The sequence below is a fragment of the Miniopterus schreibersii genome, assembly GCF_964146895.1.
Source record: "Miniopterus schreibersii genome assembly, chromosome: 4".
In the NCBI taxonomy this organism is placed as follows: Eukaryota; Metazoa; Chordata; class Mammalia; order Chiroptera; family Miniopteridae; genus Miniopterus; species Miniopterus schreibersii.
In genome coordinates this window covers 18484723-18509747 of record NC_138105.1, presented here as the reverse complement: position 1 = coordinate 18509747, position 25025 = coordinate 18484723, and the positions used below count along the sequence as shown (strand labels likewise).

The 25025-nt window shown below is 48.2% G+C and overlaps 1 protein-coding gene across 2 annotated transcripts; it reads right to left on the bottom strand.

Moving 5' to 3' along the window:
- Positions 1-2331: 2331 nt before the first annotated feature.
- HBEGF (heparin binding EGF like growth factor) lies at positions 2332-14481 on the bottom strand. Of its 2 annotated transcripts, XM_081135510.1 has the most exons (6): positions 14092-14429; positions 13718-13897; positions 10476-10653; positions 4978-5133; positions 4096-4186; positions 2332-3728 (listed from the first exon to the last, which is right to left on the bottom strand). In XM_081135510.1, the coding sequence occupies exons 1-5, from the start codon at positions 14135-14137 to the stop codon at positions 4114-4116; spliced, it is 633 nt and encodes a 210-aa protein (XP_080991636.1). In that variant the 5' UTR covers positions 14138-14429; the 3' UTR covers positions 2332-3728; positions 4096-4113. The 2 variants fall into 2 exon arrangements, with proteins under 2 accessions (XP_080991636.1, XP_080991635.1); XM_081135509.1 differs by lacking the exon at positions 4096-4186 and having other exon boundaries at positions 14092-14481.
- Between the last annotated feature and the right edge of the window lie 10544 nt (positions 14482-25025).

The following is a 25025-nucleotide window of genomic DNA, read 5'->3' as shown; positions in this document are numbered from 1 at the left end:
ACTGGTTTTATGACATCTGTACTATTTTCTCTGATTGCCCAAGTAATACATCAGTACTTTACAGAGCTTTATATAACGCAAATAGCAAAAGAGTCCCCATCCAAGTTTTTAAAAATATGTTTACTCGTGTTTAGAACAGATACAGAAATGCGCAAGTCATACTCAATGAATTTTCTCAAAAAGAATGCACCTAGTTGGCCAGCACCTAGATCGTGGAACTTAATGTTATCAGAACACCAGAAGTCCCATTATCTGTCCCCTCTGGTTATTACCAATCCCAATAGGAATCCCTTTCCTAATTTCTTTCCTCTTAGATTCATTTTGCCTATTGTTAAATTTTAAATAAATGGAATGGCACAGAACGTACCCTTTTGTGTCTGGCTTCTTTCACTCAGCATTATGCTGTGAGATTCAACCATATTGCTCTTTAGCACTTAATTATACAGCTATATCACAGTTTATTTATTCATTTCACCATCAAATACTGATGAGTATTTGGGTAGTTCCCAATTATTGTAAATAATACTAAAATCAGTCTTGTACAGATCTTTTGGTGAACATATGTACTCATTTCTCTTGTGTCTATCCCTAGGAGTGGAATTGTTGTATTATAGCCTGTATATATGTTCAGCCTTGGCAGTTACTGCTGCCCAAAGTCTCAAAAGAAAATTTGAAGTACACACAAGATCTCTGTGTGGGCTCCTAGAGAAACTTCAGAGTGTCACAGCTCTCTAAAAGAAGAGGACTGGGGGGGGGGGGTCAGTCCAATGGCACTTGTTCAATGGCCTCCCAGTAGGTTTCTTTGTGTTCAATCCACCCAGGACAACATGGCCACATGACTTGCCCCAAATTCCACTTTCATCTTGTCATTCCCATCCATCCTCCCAGCAAAGGCCCTTCTTTTACCCAAGCATGCTTCCAGGGAGGCATTGGATCGCATACCTGTTCACTTGCTGGCCTTGGAGTGGGTTTTAGTAATTTCTTATATTCATTCATCCATGTAACAAATATTGAGTGCCTACAACTCAACTGCATTGTTTTAGAATCTGGGATTGAAGAATTGTACACCTACCCTCATGGAGCTAGCTTGCTAGTAGGAAGGGAAAGACAATAAACAAATAATATGTTAGTGGTAATAAGGGCTATAGAGAAAATAAAACAATATAAGGAGAATAAGAGGCGCGGGGTGGGGGAGGAACGTGCTATTGTATAACTGAGTGGTCAGGGAAGGTCTGTGAGGCAGACAAGATCTGAATTGTTTTGCTTTTTAAAATTTTTTTAAAAAAATATATCTTTATTGATTTCAGAGAGAGGAAAGGAGAGGGAGAGAGAGAGATAGAAACATCAATGATGAGAGAGTCATTGATTGAGCCCGCGACCCGGGCATGTGCCCTCACCAGGAATCAAACCCCGATCGCCTGGATCCTAGGTCGATGCTCAACCGCTGAGCCACACCCGGCCGGGCTAAAATATTTTTTAAAATATATCCTTATTGATTTCAGAGAGAAGGAGAGGGAAAGAGATGGAAACATCAGTCATGAGAAAGTCACTGATTGGCTGCCTCCTACCCCCCCCCCCGGGGATGGAGCCCACAACCCTGGCATGTGCCCTGACCGGGAATCAGATGGAGTTCTCCTGGATCATAGGTCAATGCTCAACTGCTAAGCCATGCCATCAGGGCTAGATTATGTTTTAAATGATCACTTTGGCTATTATGTTGGAAATGGGCTACATGGGAGCAAGGTGAGAGAGGAGGCCATTGTAAGAGTCCAGGCGAGAGAGAATGAATTGGACTTAGGGTGATGGCAGTGGCAGTGATAAGTGGCTGCATTGGGCATATATTCTCAAGGTAGGGCTGGTAAGACTTACTGATGGATTAGCTGTGGAGCAGAGGAGGGGAGTCAAAGGTGCCTCGTTTCCACCAACAGCAATGCTTGCTTGCAAATACAGCCAAGGATCGGGCCCTGAGTCCAGGGTCGGTTGACTGAATGGGTACATGTCCTTCCTGGTTACAGCCAAGCCAAACTTCCTATGTGAAAGATCTATTCTCTCTCCTCTCAGAAGTAGTGTGATGTAAGTATTTAGACAAATAATCAGAGTCAGACTACCGGTCCCAACTGTCACTTACCAATTGAGCATCCTTAGGCAGGTTATATAACCTCTCTGAGCCTCTGCTTTTGCAAAAATGGGACAACAGTAGTACCTCCATCACAGGGTTGTTGAGAATACTGAGTTTATATAAACAGGCCTGGCGTAGATCTAATATCGAATCAGGGCTTAGAAAGTACCTATGTCAAACCAATTCCCAGTTAAAACAAGCAGACAGAAGGCTATGGAGTAAGGGTTATCTTTATTTGAATTGCAAAGTACAAATATGAACCAGTTTTGGAAATACAGGTTGTAACAGTTCAGAAATGGCACCAGAAACTTCCAGAAGGGACCATGACAGCATACGTTCATAGTTTCAGTGAGGTGGGTGGGTTTACACAAAAGCTGTCCTCACCTCCAACCTTCTCTATAGCAATTGGTAGGTTATCAATACTAAGAACAGTCAGCTCCAATGTTTCCTGTTCCTCCTCAGCCTTTTTTTTTCACTAATACCTCTCTCGATTATCCTCTGCTGCTCTGAGCCCTGCATGGAGTAGCACCAGAAGAATGGCAGGAGTAAGAAATGTCTTGACACAAGGGAGAGTGGGCCTGGGGCTATGGGGGTTAGGGGCCAGGAAGCTGCAAGCATGGAGCCCCACCTCTACTGAGATTTGGCAGGGAGAGGACACGGGGAAACACTGATATCTGTTACACTTTGACATCAGCACCTTGGGCTTTCAAAACACAAACGGTAGACAAAATCGCCTAGGCAAGACTGTAGTCCGACTCATAGAGTGGATCTGACAAAGTTAACTCCTACATCCTGACCATACAGACCGCCCCCTGTGGCATTCTGATCATGGAAGATCTGTGGAAATGTGGACAGACAATGGATTATAGATGGGTCATAGAGCCATCTCAGATTTGCGGCAAAAGCGGGTGATGTTGAGCCAGGTGGTGGGGGAATGCGGGGTAGAGGGCCAGGAAATTGCCAAAGTAACAGTCTAGGCACTTGAAATATTATTGTTAGATTGTTAAAAACTAAATAAATTAACATACATAGAATAAAATAAATATATAATTTAAGAGGCATTTTACAAACAAAAAAAAAATAGTTGTTATTTTTCCATTTGGGTAGAAGTCCCAAATTCAGAGTTCTCAGGCTTGTGGTATTTCACAGTTAGCTCATCAAATCCAGCACTGGAGGGTCCAAATGGCAGATCCCTTGGTGACTACTTGAGTCCGTGGCTTTTCAATCTTTTGTTACTTTCTTCCAGTCCACAAATCTTTCCTTCTTCTTCTTTTTTTTTTTCAGTCAAAGATCCTGGAGCATATGGAATTAACTGGCATCTTAATCCAGAAGACAAGTGTTTAAACAAACTTTATAGGGTTAAGTGGGATTTGGTGGAGGGGAATCAGAAGGGCATGAAGGTCCCTCACTTTTGCTTCCTTCTGACCCAGATCCCATTGGACATCTTGTGTTTGGCACTTGAAGGCTCTGATAAAGCAATTATGGGAGGCCCAATCTAGATGGCAACTGGGGATGAAGGAGTCTTCATGGCTAGTTGTGAAGTCCTTCCCCTCTGCAGAGTCTGTGATCAGCTTGTGTCTTCTCAGAGGTAGCAGTCCCCAGCTGATTCCTAAAGCATAAGAGGTAGAATTTTAAAGCTGGATCCAGTCTTAAGAGGTCTTAAGAGTCTCCCAGGTCAAGTCTTAATAAGTGGAAAGATCACCTGGGAGGGGGTGGGAGGAGAAGGGGTGAGGGCAGGAGATGCTGTCTCTCTCAGGCATCTCTCTTGGGCATCCCTCTAGCAACTTTCACCCTAAGTGGAGATAAAGTGCTGACAGCCTTTTTGAAAACAGTCCTGCACTGGGACCCTGACTCTACAAGTAGCCTACCCTCCCAGGTCAAGCCAACCCCTAGGTCAAGAGAAGAATTCAGTATGCCTTGAAACAGATCCAGGAAAGGTGGTGATGGTGCCATGGGGGCCAAGAATGGACCATTACCTTGAGTACAGGTCTCTCTCAGTGGGAAGTAGTCATGCCCAACTTCACTTTCTCTTCATTTTCCACATCATAACCTCCTCTCCTATGGTACCTGAGGAAGGTTAAATTTTGTAAGCAAGCTCTGCCTGCTACAACAGGGTGCAGGTCCCAGAGAGGGTCCTTCTAAAGGACGCTGCCATGGTGGTTCCATCCACTACTTGGAAAAGCCCAGAGGGATGGCAGCCCAATAGACCTCTGGTCAAAGGTCCAACTGCCCCAAGGGACCCAAATTGTCTCTAACAGCAGCAGGCTATAATTTGCTAAGAAATTTACACCTCATTTATACAATCCTAGCAACATCCTTAAGAGGTAGTTGGACAGAGATTACAATCACTGAAAGATTAGAACCCTCAAAAAGACAGGTAGCTTGGTGCAGGTCTCACAACAACTGAGTTGTGCGGCTTGGTAGGTCTCCTCCAATCTAGAACATCGCCTGGATTGGAAGAATGGCCTGAGGGCCAAATGCCTCAGAACTGGAAGGATATACCAATAGCACTACCCATGCCTTGACTACCAAACCACACACTAATGCCATTAAACAACAGAGCCAGGAAAAAGAACTGTGTGGAAAGGTGGCTCCATGGGTGGGTTACCAGGCTTGCTATGAGTAGCAGGACCTGCTATGGTCCAGCAAGTTTTGTCCTGGGTTCTAGACACTGGACTCATGTTATGCCAGAGATTTCAGATCCCTGGAGAACCTGTCCTCAGGAATGCAATCAGAATCCTAGTTTAGAATTTGGGGAGGTTGGAGGGCTCATGTGGTCACCAGGGAGAAGACCCAGGAGGAAGACAAGGAATGAAAGTGATTTGCAGAAACAGATTGCAGGGGCCCCTGACACTCACCTGAACATGAGAAGCCCCACAATGACGAGCAGACAGACAGACGACAGCACCACGGCCACCACAGCCAGGATGGTTGTGTGGTCATAAGTAGATAAGGGATTTTCCACCGGGAGGCTCAGCCCATGACACCTCTCTCCATGGTAACCCAGGTGGCAGCTGGTTCAAGACAGACAAAGCAAAGATGAGGTTAGTTGTTTGGCCTCTCACTCTTGTCAATGGCCCATCTACACGAGCCAAACCCCATTCCTTACACCCTCAGCCTATCAGTCCCTGACCATGACCCCTGCCCTCTAGCCTTCTCCAGTAGAGACTCTTTGAAGGCCCCTGTGAGGACGCTGTGGCCTTCCTCTCTCGCTGCTCACCCCCCCCCCACTCCCTCTGATTCTTTGGCCTGAGATTCCTGCTCCAGGCAGGGAAAAAGGGAGGGAGGACTTCAAGGTCTCAGCTAGACCTGTTCCACATGTGGATGATTTATTGCATGTGTGGAAGATGGTCTGTTTAAGCCGGTCAAGGGGACTTAGTCATAAGAGCTGGTGGGGTGAGCTGAGCAGATTCAGTATCACTCCCTCTAGTGAGGCCCCTTAACACTCTGACCCAGAAATAAACCCAGCCTTCCCCATCAATGCTTTGTGAGTCCAGTCCCTCTCTGCCGCTACCCAGCCTATTAATAGGTCCCCAGCCTTTGCCAGGAGTCACTTTTCTCAAGTTCACTTCATTTAACTCCCAGCTCCCCCTGGGTGCAGGGTCCAACTTGAGAGCTCAACTTCAGCCTTTGGCCTCTGAACGCTGGGCTATGAGGCCTCCTACATCACAGCAAAAAGCAAACAAACCAAGGTAACATCGTGCCCAGCTGTCCTGCCAGAGCATGGAAGAATGTCAAAAACATCCCCTTGGCTCTCTCACTCTAGAAATAAATCAAATGGCAACTGCCTCTTCTAACACAAAGCATTTCCTGGAAGCTCTTAGGAAGACTCGGAAGCGCTTACAATTGAACAAGCACATTTCCGTCCCTTCCTTTCTCTGAGCACCCAGAGACCCCTTGATGTAGGTTGGAATGCCATGGCACACAGCAAGGCAGAGCTGTTTTCCCCATGGGCACACAGCAGGGCAGAAGTGTGGACTGCATTGTCTGATTCAGAGCTCAGAGTGCTGCCCACTCACACGCATAGCTGCCCAGCCCCCAACCAGGGGGTGCAATGCACTGTCTGCCTGAGGACTTCAGGCTACTAGCTACTGAAGGGAGCACTGGGAACCTGGGCCCTCTATTCTGAGCTCAGCCTCCTTCTGGGAAGCAGGCTGTGCTGGTGCCTCAGGACAAGGAGAGGCACCTAAGAGGCAGACTTGTCCAGTTCTGGCAGCAGCAGAGGGGCCAAGCTGCCCCTGCCTTCCTGCCCAGCACCTCTCCTGGTCCCAGCTCCTCTTAGGTGCTTTGGGAGCAACTCACTGCAGGATAAATGTAGGTCAAGCTCCCTATACACACAGCAGAACACACTCCATGCATCTGTCTCATTGGCTCAGGTGGGCAAAACCATAACCCCCGTCCTGCCAGGATGTGGAGGAAGCTCTCAGGAACATCCAGGGAAAATCACTCATGCACAGAAGTTAACAGTTTATAAGACACCATCGTTATCTATGAGCTCAACTGAGACCCATAACACCTTGGCAGTCAGGTACAGCCCAATTTCACAGATTGAAAGACTAAAATTAAGGGTCAGAGAGATTGATTTGCCAAAAGTTAAACAACTAGAAAGCAGCAGGGCAAAGATTAGAAACCAGTCTTGACAGATTACAAATTCATGAACAGTGCAGGTTACCCCAAGAAAATACATATCTGATGGTTGATAGGTTCCTAGGGCTGTTTGACCCTGCTCTCTATTACTATTATTACTATTGTTGTTATTATTGTTATTATTAACTTGAATAATAAATAAGCCAAGTATTCTGCTAATTTATTTCAAGGATCATTTCATTTCATCTTAAAAACATCTCTTTGAAGGAGGAATTACTATCCCCATTTTAAAGATGAAGAGGCTGAGGCTTAACTTCTTAGATAATTTGCCCAAGGTTACATAGCTAGAGAGTGGTAGAGGCAGATTCAACCCAGCAATCCGGATGACTTCAGAGGCTATGCTCTCTCGGGGGAAGCAAGCTGACGTTGAGCCTGTTTTTCACTTGCAGCCTATCATTCAAACCCCACAGGTAGTTACTCAGATGATAGAAATAAAGGTTGGCCTCAGAGTCCTGCAATTCGGTTACATAATCCCTTCACCCCCACCCTGAGTCAAAAGATAATAATGTAAACATCCTAATATTACCCCCCTCCCTTTGCAGCAGACTCCCAGCTTCCCCAGGGAAGGAGGGGGGATGAGTGCATTCCAAACAAGGGGTGGGGGCAAGATCGTGGCAGCAAGATCCTGTGTCTTCCCCAGAGCCAGTGAGTGACTGAGCCATCAAACTGGGACATGTCCCTCCTACCCATGTCTGTGACCCATTTCAGAACTTGTATTACAATAGAAGCAAGAACCTTCTGAGGTCCAGAGACATCTTCCAAACTGGGTTTCTCCACTGCTACCCCAGGAGGTGGACGGGCACCATGCGGTGCAGGGGTCTCAGAATACATGAGTTCCAGACTGGTTTTGCTGCTGTTTCTAGCCAGGTGATCTTGAGCAAGTTACTTTTACCTTTGCAAGCTTTGGTTTTCTCAAGTAAAATACAGGAATAATAAATGCCTACCTCACTAGAGTATTGTGAAGATCAAATAAGACAGATAAAAGCACTTAATAAGAGGCTAGGTCCCATGTCTGTGTGCATTAGTATATAATCAGACTCCAGGGGGTACTGCCCATTCCTGAGGGATGGGGCACCAAAGTCAGATGAATCCAAAGAGAAGGGGCTCACCATTCCTTCTCAGCACCTGGAAGTGAGGCAAGTAGAGCCCCCAAACCCATCCCTATGTCAGCTTTGAGTCCTCCTCAGCCCAACTGCCCCTAGGTTTCCTCCAGCCACAGGAAACTTTGCAGTCAGGAGCCCTGGGAAACTGCTCTTTGAGGGTAACATTTGGCTGGTGACACAAAAGAGTTCTCCTGTGGATGGTGGCTGTGGAGGGCTGGTTTAGGAAGCCAGCTAGCCTCAAGCTCACCACAGCAGCCTAGACACACCCTGTGGCGGTTCCTGGTCTGGAGGCAAGGAGGAGCCACAAAGGGCCCCAGATGTAGGTGCCCAGCTGTCACATTCCCCCACAGCGGGAGCTCTGTGTCTTCTCGCCGCCCTCTGCCTTGAAGGGCTGGAGGCAGGGGGCAGCCACAGCAGACAGAATCCAGCCCCTTGAAAACACGCCTAGGAAGCACACACAGTCTTCAAATCAGATTGCCATTCTCTTCGCCTAGTAAAAGCCCTGAGAGCCCTCTAGGCTAACAGCTGCCCTCTATAAAATCCTGCTCAAACTCTGTAAGGACAGGTGGGGATGAAGGATGCCAGCCAACATGCAGCGCAGCCCGGGGACATAAAAAGCATGTTGGACTGGAAGTCAGGCACCTGAGTCCCTGTCCTGTTTCCATTCACTTATTTAGCTGTTGATCTCAGGCGAATCACTTCCTACTTCCTGGCTCCCATTTCCTCATCTTTCAAGCATTGCCTACCAAGCAGAGGGCTTTTGAATATCCCATGATATTCAAAAAGGACTATATCTCCCCACCCCCTAGAACAGCGGGCAACATACACTTGTTGCTCGGCCGGGCGTGGCTCAGCGGTTGAGTGTCGACCCAGGATCTCGGAGATGGGGGCTCGATTCCCGGTCAGGGCACATGCCCCGGTTGCAGACTCGATCCCCAGTCGGGGGCCTGCAGGAGGCAGCTGATCAATGACTCTCTCATCATTGATGTTTCTCTCTCTCTCCCTCTCCTTTCCTCTCTATGAACTCAGTAAAGATATATTTAAAAAAACAAAAAACATACACCTGTTGGGCTCAACTCAAGTTAGATGTAATCTGTGAAGCTTCAAGGCAAAGGAGAGAGGCATCATCATGGTTATTTATCATCACCATCCCTAGGGCCACCTTGGCCCTGGGCACCCTTATCTAGGTTCACTGGGCTTAGGTGGTTGGCTGAGCCCAGCTCTCCGGGAGAGCAATCTTACAAGTTGAGCAGTGGAAGTCCATCCACCAACGCCCTGAACCAGTTTGGCCCAGACAGATTCCTGGCCTCAATCCCTCTTGACTACCCTCAGAGTCACTGCCTCCACCCTGTGCTAATGATGCCATTTTATAAATTTAAGACAAACACTTCCTGCCCTGTCCCAAGACTTTGGGAAGGATAATGTGGCAACTGTCTGTCATTTTTAAGCAACCCCCTCCAATACCAAACTCTTGACAAGGATGTTATAGGAGAGGACACACAAGTGACCATGGACATGAGTCTGTCTGCCCCTTGCCAAGTACAGGGCAGCTCTGCTATGTGAGGTCAAACGGGACAAGGGAGCTTTAAAAAGCCAAGGGGTCTGCACCATCACAGTACAAGAGATGCCAGGCAGCCAGTCTTCTGGACAGGTTGGGAGGTGGTGTGCACCCAACAGTCTCCTGGCCTTGTCCAGAGTCTCCCAGGTCACAGAGCCTGCCTCCCCACAGGGCCTCCTGCCCAGCAGAAGAGAGTGGCTGTTTACAGCCTGATGCGGGTGTTGGCCTCAGGCACACTGGCGACATTATGCCTGCCAGAGAGCATGGCAGTGGCGTCATTCCTGAGGGGTTGCCAAGACAGCCGTTTACTGGGCTTGGCCTAACAGATCAGCTGGGGAACCCATGGCCCCTCCACCCACACCCCTGCCTAGGGAAGGGTGGTGCTGCCTGACTGGGGGCTGATGCCTACTGGATCGGTTTCCATTTCCTGTTAATCTTGCACAAAGGAAGTTTTCTCCCACCCCATGGCCAAAGGCCAGTACCCACCATGTCCCCCACCTCCTGGCCTTTGCTGGCCGGGGGAGGGGGAGAAAGAAGGGAGGAGGGGCTTTTCCCCACTCCCATGATGATCACTCTCTGTGCAGTCCTGCCAGGCCTTAGACTCAACCCACATTAGTTCATTCACGTGCACACATGTTTGAGTACACACACACCTGCACAGCATGTGTCCAAATGTGCCTCATACCTGCCTGCAGGTCTCAGGAAAGGAGGCCGCAGGAGCTCTGCTCCCCCCAGAAATACTCCATCTGGAGTAGACATGAGGCAGGGAATGAAGGACCTGTCTTCAGGTATCAGCTCCCCGAGCCACATGCTTATTTCAAGCAAGCAGGCAATGTCCTCAAGGATGAAAGAACGTCACAGACCCGCACCACAGGAAATTGCATCCTATGCGGGGGAAGCCCCTTCCTCTTACTAAAAATATTTCCCTTCCTCCCAACTTCCGCCCAGAGGTTTAGAAGAAACTGGGTGGAATTATGAATTCAAGGAACAGTGACAACTAGGACCATCCACGTGGCTGACAAAGAGTGCTGAGGGCAGGAACACTCACATGCAGGATGGAGCCCGGATCTCCTTCACATATTTGCATTCTCCGTGGATGCAGAAGTCCTTGTATTTCCGAAGACATGGGTCTCTCTTCTTCCCTAACCCCTTGCCTTTCTTCTTTCTTTTCCCACGTTCCTCCTTGCTGGGTGTGGCCAGAGCTTGTGGCTTGGAGGAGAAAGGAGCTGCAGGAGAAAAGTATTTTATTAAGTCTTTGAACCACCCCCTGCAACTGAGAAAGAATCAGAATAGCACAGCATCTGGATCCCACCTGAAGTCAGAGGCCAGGGAAGGCCAGTTGGCTCAGTCCCTCCAAAACAAAGACCGGGCAGAGCCACCAGAAAGTGGTGGAGGAAGTAGAGGCTAGTGGGGGGTCCCAAGGAAGGCATTTCACAAACTCAGTGTCAAAACCTCATTCCAAGAATGCTAGCTTCTGCTGAGTAACTGCGGCTGATTGGGCAATTCTACCAACCTCCCCCCACCCCACTGTCCATCCCCATCTCCTGTTGTCCCATGCCACCTTGGTTCTATTTTGGCCTTAAATCAACCTCACTTCCTGATGCTGCACTCAGTGACCCACTTGCAGGAAGACAGTGTCAGAGATAAAAATCGCTGCTGGAGAAGGTTCTTGGAGGGTTTTTCTTGGGGGGGGTTCTAAATAAGAACAGGGTCCACATCCAGGTGGCCTCCTCTGGAGGACCTATTAGCACCAGGGTACCATGAGCCCAGCGCAGAGCCAGGCTCAGGGACAGTACTGGTAAGCCATCCCTGGTCAGGGCCTTGCTTTTTTTACTTCAAGTAAAATATTTACCCTGTTCTGTGCCCTTTGCAGCTCACCACTTCTCTCAAAGGTCCATTTACATTTATCCCCAAATGTCCTGTTTATGGCTCTCTAGGATGGGGAGTAAGTGTGTACAAGGGGTAAAAAGATGAAAAGTAAGGAACTATCCAGAAGGAACTGGAACAACAATGACTCCCCCATTCTTTCCACACTTCAAAAGGGAAAAATCAGCTCACACAGACATCCAGCTAGGACTGACCATGGCCTATACTCATTAGCCCAGCGCTCTCACATCAGTCCCCCCTTCCCTACCCCCAGCAGAAAAAAAGATGTCCACTGTCCGTGGTTACAGCCAAGTATCTGGCAGACAGATTAGCATTAGCATCAAACATCAGACTGGAGACCTAGGATCCTCAAGCTGGAAATGATTTCAAAGAATACTATGGCTTTCCACCCTGGCCAGCATGGCTCAGTTGGTTGAGTGTCATCCCATGCACTGAAGGGTCGGTGGTTCGATTCCCTGTCAGGGCACGTGCCCAGGTTTCAGGTTTCATCCCTGTTGGGGTGCATGCGGGGGTGGGGATGGGGCAACTGACTGATGTTTCTTTTTCACATTGATGTTTCTCTCTCCTTCTCCTTTCTTTTCTCTCTAAAATAAATAAAAACTTTTTTTTTTTTTAAAGAATATTATGGCTTTCCATTTTAAATGAAAAACTTGAGGTCCCAAAAGGCAGTGACTTGCCCAAGGTCATACAAGGTCATACAGGGTTGGGATCAGAAATATAATCTCTGGACTCTATATCCAGGGATCTTTACCAATATACCAAGCTGCCTTACACCACCCCTGTCCCCTCCCCCAGACAGGTCCAGAGCACCTGGGATGCTGAGCCAGGAATGAGACAATGGATGGGCTCTGAAGTCAGCTGACATGCACTCCAATTTCAGCCACGTGATCTTGGGCAAGTCACTTAATCTCTCTGAATCTTGGGGTTTTCAGTAAAAAGTAGACAGTAAGAGTTCCCTTCTCAGAGGATTGCTATAAGGATAAATTAACAACCCACAATAACATGTTGAGTGCCTAGAACACAGTAGGCACTTAATAAATGGTAACATGTATTTTAAGTGATAGAATAGCCAGACCTGAAAAATAGTCTTCACCCAGCAAAGCTAAGAGAAGGGAAGAAAGACAGGTCCCAGTAGTTTTTTCTGGTGCAGACCCAGGTCCCTTCAGAGATCAGAAGGTGAGGCAGATGCCCAGAGGAACCCAGTGACCAGAGCTGTAGTGAAATTGAGGCAGATAGCGCAAGTCAATCAGAGAGGGGAGGGGAAAAGTGACAGGGTGACAGTCAGTCTCCTACCAGGCAGAGGGAGCAGTGAGTCAGGTCTGCAGAGGTATGAGGAGCAGCCGTGTGGGTGGAGGGTGAGTCACAGCCCAACTCTGCCCAGCCTAGAAGGAGAGGGCCAGGAGCATTCAGGAGTGACCCCAAAGGTCCACTATGAAAGGATGAAGGGAGGGAGCCCAGGTTCAGCTTTGCAGCAGACCCTGATTTGTATAAAGCAGAGCTAACACCTAAGGGAAGCACTGGGTAAGGAGGGAGATGGGTGGCTGGGAACGGGGCTAGAACAGGTGGGTATCTTTCCAACCAAATATAGTCATTCTGGTCCTCCAGGGCTCAGTCCCAGCTCCACCCTCAAGAATTGCTGCAGGTGGCTGGGGCCAGGGAAGTGGGAAATGTCAGAAGCTCTGGACTCTGCCCTGTCTGTGCCTATACTCAGCCATAGCCACATCTGCTGGTTGGAAGATCCCACTGGGCCCTTCCTCCCTTGGAGTTTCTCTCAGGGACTCAAGGTGGTCAGGGAGCCTTGAGGCTTTGGGTAGGATTTGTACACACCCAGCATTTCAATATAGCTCCCTAGGGACCTAGTGCTCATCATTCAAAGCCTCCCCAGGAGCTGCTGGCTTCACCTGGGGAGACCAACAGTTTCTCATTCCCCTCTGTTTCCCCAACCTGGAGACAGGTGGATGGAGAAGACTAACACTGCATACCTACTATGTGCCTCGCATCTCCACATCTGTTATTTTCCCCATGATAGTCATTTAATGTGGAAATTAGGACTCGTGCCCATTTTTACACAGAAACTCTAGGGAAAGCATCTCAATCATTCCTTGTTCCTGCCACCCAGCATACCTCAGAGAAGTGTACAGACCCCAGACACCTTGCCTGTCTCAATTTGCTCCAAGGTGCCCAGAAGGGGAGCAACTTGGCATATGGGAACCAAGAGCAAGAAAGAGCGGGACCCATATTCCAGGATTCCTCAGGACGCTTGTCAGGCCGAGCAGCTTTTCCTTGAAGTCCTCCATGAATAAATACCCCAAACCCACAGGTGTGTCCAAGCAACATGAATCCGGATCTGCTTATCCTGCACCTGCCCACCAATGTCTGCGGATGGGCAGCTCCTACACCCACCTCTGAGGAGGTCCAGGTCGGCCTCCTCTAAGTCCAGGACTTCACGGCCTCGGCCGCCTCCCGGGGGCAGCAGCTGGTCCGTCGATTCAGTGGGAGATCCCAGGTTGCTGGTTCCACCCACCAGCCCTCTTCGAAGCCGCTCCAGGCTCTCTCCAGTCACCAAGGCTGAGAGCACTGCGACTGAGGGGGAGAAGCCGCATCAGACCCTCCGCCCAGGCCCCCGGTGGCCACAGGATGCCAGGGCCCGCCTGCCAGGGAGCACGGGCCCCACCAAGTGGCCCACGCCAGGAGCGCTGCAGCGACCTTCCCCCGTACCCCCAGCAGAGTCCCCATCCCCCCGCCCCGACCTCCGGGGGCGTCGGCAGCCCTCTTACCTGCAGCTAGAAAGAGCTTCAGCACCACCGACGGCAGCAGCTTCATGGTCCCTGACCCGGCAGAGGCTGCGAGGCAACAATCACTTTGGAGGCAGCGGCCTCCGGGCGCTGGCACGGGAACCGGGGCGAGAGGAGCGCAGGAGATTGCGCGGGGCACGGTCGGCGGCCGGCCTCCGGGTGCGAGCCTTGCGGGGACCTGCGTGGAGCTGGAGACTGCTGGGCCGCTGTCCGCTCACTCCGTCAGCCCGTGCGCGCGTCCCTCCGCCGGTGCTCCCGCGCTCGGTCCCGGCGGCCAGGCTCGTGATGCGTGCAGCTCCCTCGGTAGACTGAGCGCTGCCAGCGCGCGGCCGGGAATAAGGCTCCGGGAGGCGCCGACGTCCGCCCCGCCCCGCCCCGCGCCGCCCCGCGCCGCCCCCTCCCCCTCCCGCGCTGGGACAATCGCCCGGCTCCCGGCGCCTGCAACGGAGCCCCGGACCGGGCGGGCGGTCCGGGGGAGGGGGCGGGAGTAGGGGTGGCGCTCACATTTTTTGGGAACAGGCCAGGGCAGCCACGGCCTGACTGTGGGTAAGACTGGTGACCGGCAGGTGGCGGCGACCGGTTCCTACCTTTCCCCAAACCTTTGTCGCGCTGCAGCCTTGTGACTGCTGAGCTGAGCTCTGCCCTTGGACACCCCTCATGCCTTCCCTTCTCCCAGGCCCTGTCCCTAAGGCCATCCCTGCTGTAAACCAGGGCTCTCCACCATGTCAGCTTCTGAGTTTTGGAAACTTGCTTCTTTGCCACCAACACTGCAAGTAGTAATTAATAATATATTTATTTATCATTTAAAAAGCAGACACATGAATGCCAGCAGATCTCATGAGCCCGGGGTATCCAGAGTTGCAGTTGCAGGCGCTTGATATCAACCCAACAAAAACAAAGGAGGTTAAGATTCTTCCAGCCTGGGAGTGGCTTCTCCCATCTCTTTCCCAGAGAACATAGTATCCATTAGGACTTTTGGACCATGGATTATAATTCCCAGGCTTCTGGGATTGGAGAGACACAGGCTGTGAAACAAGCCTCATACTTTTCCTTGCCTTTGAACACCGCCTTCTTCTCCAACATAAAAACGGAGCCGCACTCCTGCAGGAAGAAGCTAGCTTGCCAAGGGTTGCTTTGTTCAACAGGTGCCAGGAGACTGATGTGTTTCTCTCCCAACCTATTCATTGTGACAGGGGTCTTCTGGAGTCAATGTCCTGACCCAAAGAAATGACGCTCAGTAGGTATTTCAGCTCCTAGGGAGGTGCTGGGGAGGGATTTGTATGACACAGGGCTGGGTTGGCATTCAGAGCCCTCAAATTGTGCCAGATAGAGCTGCTTCAGCCCATGTGTAGAGATAAAAACAGGCCTGCTATTTATACATAGTCTATCCCACTGTCCCTCCCCATCCCCAATTTGCAGGGGTCAATCAGGCTCTGACAACTTAACCTACCGGGGCAGCCCTCCCCAGGCCTAGGTTCTAAGGTGCACTGGAATCACTACAGCCCTAAATTGGAATCCTGCCTTTTCTACTTACTGTGTGACCTTGGACAAGATATTTAATCTCACTGGGCCTCAGTTTCCACACCTCTGAAAAGGGGATAACAATAATAATATATTTTTTTAAATAGGACTTTATTGATTTCAGAGAGAGGGAGAGACAATAGAAACACCAATGATTAGTGAGTCATTGATTGCCTCCTGCACGCCCCCTACTGGGGATTGAGCCCATAACCCCCGCATGTGCCCTGACTGAGAATAGAACCATGATCTCCTGGTTTATAGGGCAATGCTCAACTGCTGAGCCACACCAGCCAGGCAACAGTAATAACTTTAGCGCCTACTTTGGAGAGAGGTTTTTGAAGATTGAACAAGGGAACACATATAAAACAGTACAGTGCCAGGCATATTATAAACTCTCGATAAATGAGACATTATCATCATCATCATCATTATCATCACTAAGCATTCTACCTTGACCACTCCATTCTCTTAGAGGCCTCTTTTCTCCCTTTTCCCCACAGGTCTAAGGTTCCATGCTATGGTTGTGCTGGTTTCAGGCGGAAGCTCACCTATTACCTATTTGGCCAAGTGCCACTGTGGAATTATTGCTTTGGGTGATAGGTATTGGACCTAGGACCTCCTCGGATGTTCACCACGCAGGCCATGCCTTTGTTCCCCCTCAGCAGCTGCCTGATCACCTGCTTCCCCAAAACAAAGCCACCTTGGGGTCAGGGCTCTCCCCAGGGTAGGGTGGAGGGAAACACTTCCTGACACACAGCCAAGTCACCCCCCGTTTCCCAGACCCAAGGCTAGGTTCACACCCTGCTGTCCTGTCCCAGCCTGCCTCTCCCTTTGCATGTTCTTCCGCCTTCTCACCCCCACATCAGCCTTAGTCCCATTCATAGGGTAACTCCAAGTTTTCATCACACCTGGAAACCTCACCCCAGGTAGGTTTGTGTGTCAGCCAGGTTTTACAGGAAGGGCTTGGAAAAGAAGACAAAAGGCCTGGAATGTATTGGGGACAGTCACTTCCCTTCTCAGAACATTGAGTGTCCCTTGACCAAAAAAGAAATTGCAATTAATGCTGGGACAACCTCATTAACTCATTTACTCCACAAACATTCACCGAGTGCTTTTCAGGCACCAGGGACACAGCAATAAACCAGACAGCCGAGGACATGCTTTCATGGAGCTTACATTTTATAGCAGGGGGAGACAGGCAGGACAAAGTCAATAAAGAAGGAAACAGATGCTATGATGACAAGTGCCAAGGTGAAAGTTAAAATACAATGATGTGCTACAAAATTGTGTGTCCCAGTGCTTGGGATGACAATTTAGATTCGGTGACCGATTAGCAAAGTCCTCTATGAGGGGGTGGCGTGTAAACTGAGGCATGAATAATAAGAAGGAGTCAGACTTGTGGCCATCCCTGGCAAAGGCAATCCCAGCCATGCCAATAATGCAGAACCCTGATGTGGGAACAGGTGTGGGGCATTCAAGAAACAGCAAGGAGGCCAGAAAGGAAGGAGGGATATGAGGTAAGTCAGAGCAAAGTCTAGGGACAGATAACAGAGGATATTATGGGCCAAGGTAGACACTGGATTTTATGCCCTACCATTGTGAACATCAAATGAGATATCAATGGGGAAGTACAGTTATGCAGAATTCGTTCACGTCTTCCCCCGCCTACTCTCTGGCTGTCAGGTGCCAGGGACACACATCTCAGGAAGCAGAGTCCAAATGGGCCACGCTGCTTTCCCTGTCTATTGACCATGAGAAAACTGAGGCTTGGAGACTTGCTGGCCGTGGGCCACCAGTGAGTCAGAAGGGGTTAGAAAGCCTGGCAACCCTGGCATCCTGCTCCCCAGCCCTGTGCTGGGTTCCCAGGCCTCTCAAGAGGCAGGTCCATGACACTCTGAGTACCACTGACTGACTCACTAATAAGCCATATAGACCTTGATTTGGGGAGAGCACTCAAGCCAGTGGGGAGGAACTGGGCAAAAGGGATGCTGGTGGTGACAAGAAAGGGAAGAAGGGGACTTAGAGAGGAGCCGATCTGTCTCTTCCCCACTGTGGCTGAGATGTCTACACTAGTAGATTGATTCCCCTAAATGTTGCTGTGCATCAGAATCCCCTGGGAATTTATTAAAGATAAAAAGTCCTAAGCCCCAGCCAGGCCTCCTAATTCAAGATCTTTTGGGGTGGGGCCCAAGCATTTATACTTTGGTCAAGTAATTCTTACATCAGCAGGATTTAGAAGCACTGGTGTGCATAATTAACTAGGATCATGTGTCAAGCATCTGAACAAAATCTGAACCTCTAAGGCAGAGGCAGAGGAGCTTTAAGTAAAGACACTTCCCACATGCTCAACACTTCACATGCATTATCTTTTGTAATCCTCCCAACTGCCCTACAACTAGACAACCCTCCCCATTTTAAAGGGTTGAAGCTTAAAGAGGTGAGGACCAGCCCAAGGTCACCCTACTAGTAAGAATTTCAGCCTCAGTTTTTCCTGGGCTTGTGCTCTTAAGCTCAACATTACCCTGGATAAATGGACGAGGCGGCAGCTGCCCTCTCCCTGCTTCTAGCAACAGCAACGGCACCAGCTTTACTGAGGCTCAGTGCTCCATCTGTCCCAGGGTCGAGGACAAGAGTCTCTGCCTCACAGGCTGGAAGGAGGATTAGGTAACGGTGGCAGGGTCGCCAGTGAAATGGGTGCACTCCAGGAGCCAGACAGCCATGGGTTCAAATTTTGTTTCTGCTATTTTTCTAGCTTTCTAACTTTCGATATGTTGTTCAACTTCTCCGGCCTACAGTTTGCTCATCTACAAAATGAAGATAATAATAATAGCTATTATTATAGGACTCTTGTGATGATTAAATCTGATCATGTCTATAAAGCAGAATATGATGCCTAGCCCATAGTAGGTGCTTACTCAGTGCCAGCAGTTATTAAAAACAAATGCTTCTTTCACTTTCCCTCCTTCCTTCCTTCCTTCCTTCCTTCCTTCCTTCCTTCCTTCCTTCCTTCCTTCCTTCCTTCCTTCCTTCCTTCCTTCCAGTGGGAACTTAAATAAGGTGCTGTTTTACCCTGGGCCAGCCATCCTCAGAGCTGAAGTGGTCCCTCTCTGCTGATAGATGGCCATGCTTCTCCATGAGACAGTGATCTTCAAGGCAACTCGGAGTTCTGGAAACCACCCAAGAAAGCCCCTGGCTCAGAGCTCTGAGAGAAGCATGTGCTCCCTGGGGGAGGGGATTCAGCTGCCTTCTTCCACTCTGACCAGGAGAAGTGAGTCCTAAGCTGAGCCAGAGCTCTGCTAGCTGGGGAGAGGGGTAAAGGAGGGGAGCTTCCGTTGAGGATACTTCTATTACCAGGTGGCCATGAGCCCAGAGTCATCCAAACTTGGAAGCTTGGGGTAGGGGTTGATTGCTCCTTGCCCCAGGCAGGCTTCTCTGAACCCTGATCTCTATCCCCATCTGAACCAGCTGATGAGGCAATTTTGGGGATGCAGCTGGAGTTGAGCTCAGGCCTGCCCTTTGGAGGCCCCTTGCACCTCCCACACTGACTGGAGGTCGTACCAGATAACACTTCATGCGCACGCACTCGGGGGGCACAGGCTCTGGGGTCAGGATCCATTTGAATAGGTAAAGAATAGGAATGGATGAGCTGAGAGGGTCAAGAACAGTCATCCCCAGAAGATGTTGAAGAAGGGACATTTATAATAATGTACTTGGCTCAGGCCTGGAATCCAAGCCACCCTCCTCCATTTTGGAGCCAATTTCTGTGACTTTGAGGAATTAACATCTCCAGTCCCAGGACTTTGCCCCTTCCCCTAGCACAGATGGCTGTCAGCAGGGAGGGGGCAAGTGATCCCTCATTCACCCATAGCACGACCCACCTCCGCCTTCAAGCCTCAGGTTCCTCCTGTGTAAAACGACGGGTTGAAATAATTGTTCCGCTTCAGGCACTGGCCAGTGCCATCCATCATAAAGTGTTTGCAGTCACGCTCTGTCAAAAAGCTTGCTGAAGCAATTTTATGACGATCAGCAGTGCCTGATCTGTAGGGCATGTTAACCTTTCTCTCTGTGCCTCAGCTTCCTCATCTATAAGTGGGGAGGTTCACCCTAAAGGTTCTTGTGACAATTGAAGGAGAAGATGCTTGGCAAAATGGAAAGCTCTATATAATTAGGTCAGTGCTGTTGTTAACTTCTCCAGGGCTCAACCTTGGAATGAGGTCACAGCACAGCCTTAACTAAGTTCAGCCGGGCTGGCATGGCTCAGCGGTTGAGTGTCGACCTAGGATCCAGGCGACTGCAGTTCGATTCCCGGTCAGGGCACATGCCCGGGTTGCGGGCTCGATCCCCAGTGGGGGGCGTGCAGGAGGCAGCCGATCAATGACTCTCATCACTGATGTTTCTATCTCTCTCTCTCCCTCTCCCTTCCTCTCTCTGAAACCAATAAAAACATATTTTAAAAAAGGAATGGGTAAGTTCAGTTTCTCTTAGGAATGTGGTCACAGAGCTGCAGTTTAACAGTCTGACATCCATTCGCTCTTTTTAGTAACTGAAGGTTGCTCTAAGACAGTGGTTCACAAAGGGAGAGATACTGACCCCTAGAGGACATTCTAGGAATCTCTGGGGGACTTTTTGGTTGTCACTGATTGAGCAGTCCTCAGGCATTCGGAACTGAAAAGCAGTCAAGACCACACAGTTAAGAATTGCCCCCGCATTCCACACTGCTTTTAATTGCCCCCTCCCCAAGCCATTCATATGGGTGAAAAATGTGATTTTAATTACTTGTGCTGAGAATTATCTCTAATTTACACAAAAATAAAAAAGAGGTTTTCACTGAGTTTTCCAAGAATGAAATTAGTGCGAATTGTTCATTTTAGTGTTATCTGAATGGCCAAACAATACAGCTTTATTAGTCAGTATTGTAGCTGTCACATTCAAAATAAGTCTGTGTAGATGCAAGCAATGGGCTACTTCATTGAGATTTCTAGAGTAGTGACCAAGCATTTGCATATACAAACATTTTAAATCATTTTCTTTTATATTAATTAGGATATTGACTTTCTTTACAGAGTAAATGTGCAGATAGGATATTATGGGTGTACATTGTTTCAGAATAGTAAGCAAGTATTAACATTTATAAAAAGGAAATATTGATTGTGAAAGGGTTGAGAACCACTCATGCAAGAGATACTCACATGAAAAGCCTTTCTGTGGCCTTTGTAAAGATGCTGTGCTAGATGCTATTACACATAGGTCCCTGACCAGTGCATGAATAAAGTGTAATAAATTCTTCTGGCAGGTCAGTGTTAGGAAGTTTGACTCATGACTATCTGATATAGGTACTTCCTTTTATTAGCTAATGACAGGATTGGAATTCTTATGTTCCCTTTATGCCTTTACTGCCAGAAAGATGAAAGTTAAGTTGATGTGGTCATTAGCAGTGACTATCCCTAGCCTAGCATTTTGAAGACCATTAGTTCTTTCTTCTCCAATCTGATTTCATTATGGGGCTATTTAATCATTCTTTAAAAATTTACTTGTATCTATGTCTCTTGTTATCTTTTATAAAAAAATATATCTTTATTGATTTCAGAGAGAGGAAGAGAGAGAGAGAGAGAGAGAGAGAGAAACATCAATGATGAGAGAGTCATTGATCGGCTGCCTCCTGCACGCCCCCCACTGGGGATCGAGCCCACAACCCAGGCATGTGCCCTGACCGGGAATCAAACCCTGATCGCCTGGATCCCAGGGTGATGCTCAACCGCTGAGCCACTCCCAGCCGGGCTCTTGTTATCTTTAAATCTTTTCTGGAAGTAAGGGGATCATAATTAGTGTGAAACTCAACACTTCCTGGGTCTGGCGGTCTAGGTCAGAGGTGTCCAGAAAGCCTGTGGTAGGCTCAGGTGGTTTTCCTCTGGAGGCTCCGTCTCTCTGATACCTCTGCCTCTTCCCCTTCACGGGGGTATGTGGGCATCGTAAGGAGTGGAAACAGACTCCAGCTGTCAGGGCCCACTCCAAGTCTTGGCTGGATCTTGGTGATCTGGGGCCAGAGTGGGATCAGGGAAGGGCACCCCAGCTCCAGGATCAGAGAAGCCCAAAGCTGCAACTGGAGAGACTCTCCACACACACTCTCCCAGCATCTTGTCTGAATCCCTCAGAGCAGCAGCTTTGAAGCTCAGGCAGAGGCATGAGACCGTTTCCTGAACCCTGGGTCCACTGACCCCTAGCTCTGACCTTGGACAAGAGTCTTCTCTGAGCCTCAGTTTCCAGAAATGGGAATGATACCCATCTCAAAGGGCTATCGTGAAGACTCACAGAGATAACCTGCCGAGGTGCTAAGGCAGTGCTTAGAACATAGCTCATCCCAGTCTGCACGCATCAGTATTACTCATAGGCCTGTCTGCTGCCCCCAGGAGTGAGCCTGGAGGCAAGAATGTGCATCAAATCTCAGCTCCTCAAAAATAGATTAATGGGAAGAATTACTGATGGATAAATAAAATGTGGTATATCCATACAAAGGAATGTTATTTGACAATAAAAATAACAATGGCAGTGTGTTCCATGCTTCTATGTCTCTGGATCTATTTTGTTCATTAGATTTCACATATGAGTAAGATTATATGACACATGTCTTTCTCTGCCTGGCTTATTTCACTTAGCATAATACTCTCCAGGTCCCATTATGCTGTCTCAAAGGGTAAGGGATCCTTCGCTTTTACAGCTGCACAGTATTCCATTGTGTAAATGTCCGAGAAGATCCTTGATATGATTTCAAACTTCTTGAATTTGTAGAGACTTGTTCTGTGTCCTAACATGTGGTCTACCTTTGAGAGTGACCATGTGCACTTGAGGAGAATGCCTATTCTGCAGCTTTGGAGTGGAATGTTCTGTAAATGTCAATTAAATCCATCTGATCTAGTGTGTCATTTAGATTCACTGTTTCCTTGTTGACTTTCTGTCTGGAAGATCTATCCAGAAAGTCAGTGGGGTGTTAAAGTCCTCTACTATGATTGTACTGCTGTCAATCTCTCCTTTAAAGTCCTCCAGAAGTTTTTGGTTTTCCCCCCCAGCTTGTGTGAGTCTTTTGTTCTGAGGTGGGTCTCTGGTAGACAGCATATATTTGGGTCTTGTTTTCTTATCCATTCAGCTACCCTATGTCTTTTGATTGGGACATTTAATCCTTTTATATTTAAGGTTATTATTGATAGGTACTTATCTATTGCCATTTTATTTCTTTATGCCTGTGTTTCTCATTCTCGCTATTTCAACTTCTTATTACAGCAGTCCCTTTCACATTTCTTGCAATGCTGGTTTGGTAGTGATAAATTCCTTTAGCCTTTTTTGTCTGGAAAGCTCTTTATTTCACCATCTATCTTGAATAATAGTCTCACTGGTAGAGTAGTCTTGGTTTCAGATCCTTGTTTTGCATCACCTTGAATACTTCATACCATTCCCTTCTGGCCTGTAGGGTTTCTGATGGGAAATCAACTGACAGCCTTACGGGAGCTCCTTTGTAGGTAACAGCTTGCTTTTCTCTTGCTACCTTTAAGGTTCTCTCTTTGTCTTGGATTTTTGGCATTTTAATTATGATGTGTCTGGCGTGGGCCTCTTTGGATTCTTCTTGCTTGGGACTCTCTATGCCTCCTGAACTTGTATGAGTTTTTCCTTCACTAAGTTAGGGAAGTTTTCTGCCATTATTTCTTCAAACAGGTTCTCTAACCCTTGCTTACTTTCCAGATTTTCTGGCACTCCTATGATGTGAATATTGTTACATTTCATGTTGTCCCACAGCTCCCTTAAAGTGTTCTCCTGTTTTTTAATTGTTTTTTCTTTTTGGTTCTCTGATTCGGTGATTTTTTTCTACCCTGTCTTCTAATTCACTGATCTGATCCTCAGCTTCCCCTAATCTGCTGTTCATTCCTTCCAATGTTTTTTTAATTTCTGTTATGTCATTCTTAATTTCCTTCATGGTTTCTGTATCTTTTTTCATGCCTTTAAGCATCCTTATGATCAGTATTCTGAACTCTGTATCTTATAGATTGCTTATCTCCATTTCATTTAGCTCTTATTCTGGAGAATTCTTTTATTCTTTAATTTGGGGCTTGTTTTTTTGTCTCCCCATTTTGGCTGCCTGTTTGGATTTGTTTCTATGTATTGGGTAGATCTGCTAGGACTCCCAGTTTTTTGGATGGTCTCAGCCCAATGTGAGACACTATTTGTGACTGGCCTTGAGTACCCTATGTGAAGTTTTCCACACTCCACAGCTTCTGGTTTCCTCTGCTGGGGTTGGGTGTGTTTGGACAGGACCAAGATGTGCACCAAGGTCTGCTTTTCTAAGCCCTGGGTCCAGAAGCAAATCAGGTAAAGACTCAAAGCACCTCAGTCTCTTAATGAGCCTCAGGCTGTAGAAACTCCACAGGGTGGGCCCAGAGGTTTTCCAGGAGGGTGGGACACTTGCTTCTCCAATAGGCAAAAGCTACCTGGAAGGTCAATGTCTGCCTGAGAAAGATGTCCTCTGCCATATGGAGGAATGACTCAGCACCAGGGTCCAGATGGGTGCCCTCTGAGATCTATTCCCCTCCCGCCAGTCCCCCTGGATTCTCCTCACACTGCTCTAGCCCACTCTGCCCTCCCTCTGCTGGAACCCAAGGTGAGTGGCTGCACACGAAACTTTGTGCATTGACTCTTTAAGAAGGTGCCAGCCTTTCCAGCCATCTCTTCCTGGCAGACAGAAACTTTGCTGCTTTTTGCAGTCAGATGTTATGTGGGCACCTTTCTCAGTTCTGATGCTCTTGGCTGGGAAGCCCAGCCTGGGGTTTAGGCCCCAGAGTCCTCAGTGGGAACCCCCACAGCTGAGATCTCCCTGCGGACCTTCAGCTGCTGCCTGTGGGAGCCCAGCCAGCCCTCTCGCCTCCGCACTTCCTGCCAGTCTCTATGCCGTCTCTGCTTTTCCTCCTTGGTTGTGAGGGTGCTCCCCAGCTTGTCTTCAGTTGCAGTTGATTATTCAGGATGGGTTTTCCATATTATAGTTGTAATTCCAGTTTGATCCTGGGAGAGTGTCGGTGTAGCTTCCACTCAATCTGCCGCCATCTTGGATCTCAGTAAAATTCTTAACAGTGGTTATTTTGGGGTTAAGGACATTATGAAAAATTTATTTTATTTATTTTTACTTTTATGGACATTTTCTGTGCTTTTCTACAACAAATATGAATTATTTATGTATTTTTAAAAATTTATTTTTATTGTTGGAAGTATTACAAATGTCCCATTTTTTCTCCCCATTGACCCCCTCCACCCGCATCTGCCCCCTATTTATGTTTTTTTAAAGAGATTTTTAAAATATGTCTTTATTACTTCAGAGAGAGGAAAGGAGAGGGAGAGACAGAAACATCAATGATGAG

What these genes read in the sequence shown, in the direction of transcription:
- HBEGF (XM_081135509.1), bottom strand. Translation starts at nt 14,137, where the DNA reads ATGAAGCTGCTGCCGTCGGTGGTGCTGAAGCTCTTTCTAGCTGCAG. An exon ending in GAAGCTCTTTCTAGCTGCAG is followed by an intron (nt 13,898 to 14,091) that starts GTAAGAGGGCTG and finishes TCTCCCCCTCAG; the next exon opens with TCGCAGTGCTCTCAGCCTTG. An exon ending in GTGGGGCTTCTCATGTTCAG is followed by an intron (nt 3,729 to 4,977) that starts GTGAGTGTCAGG and finishes CTTATGCTTTAG; the next exon opens with GAATCAGCTGGGGACTGCTA.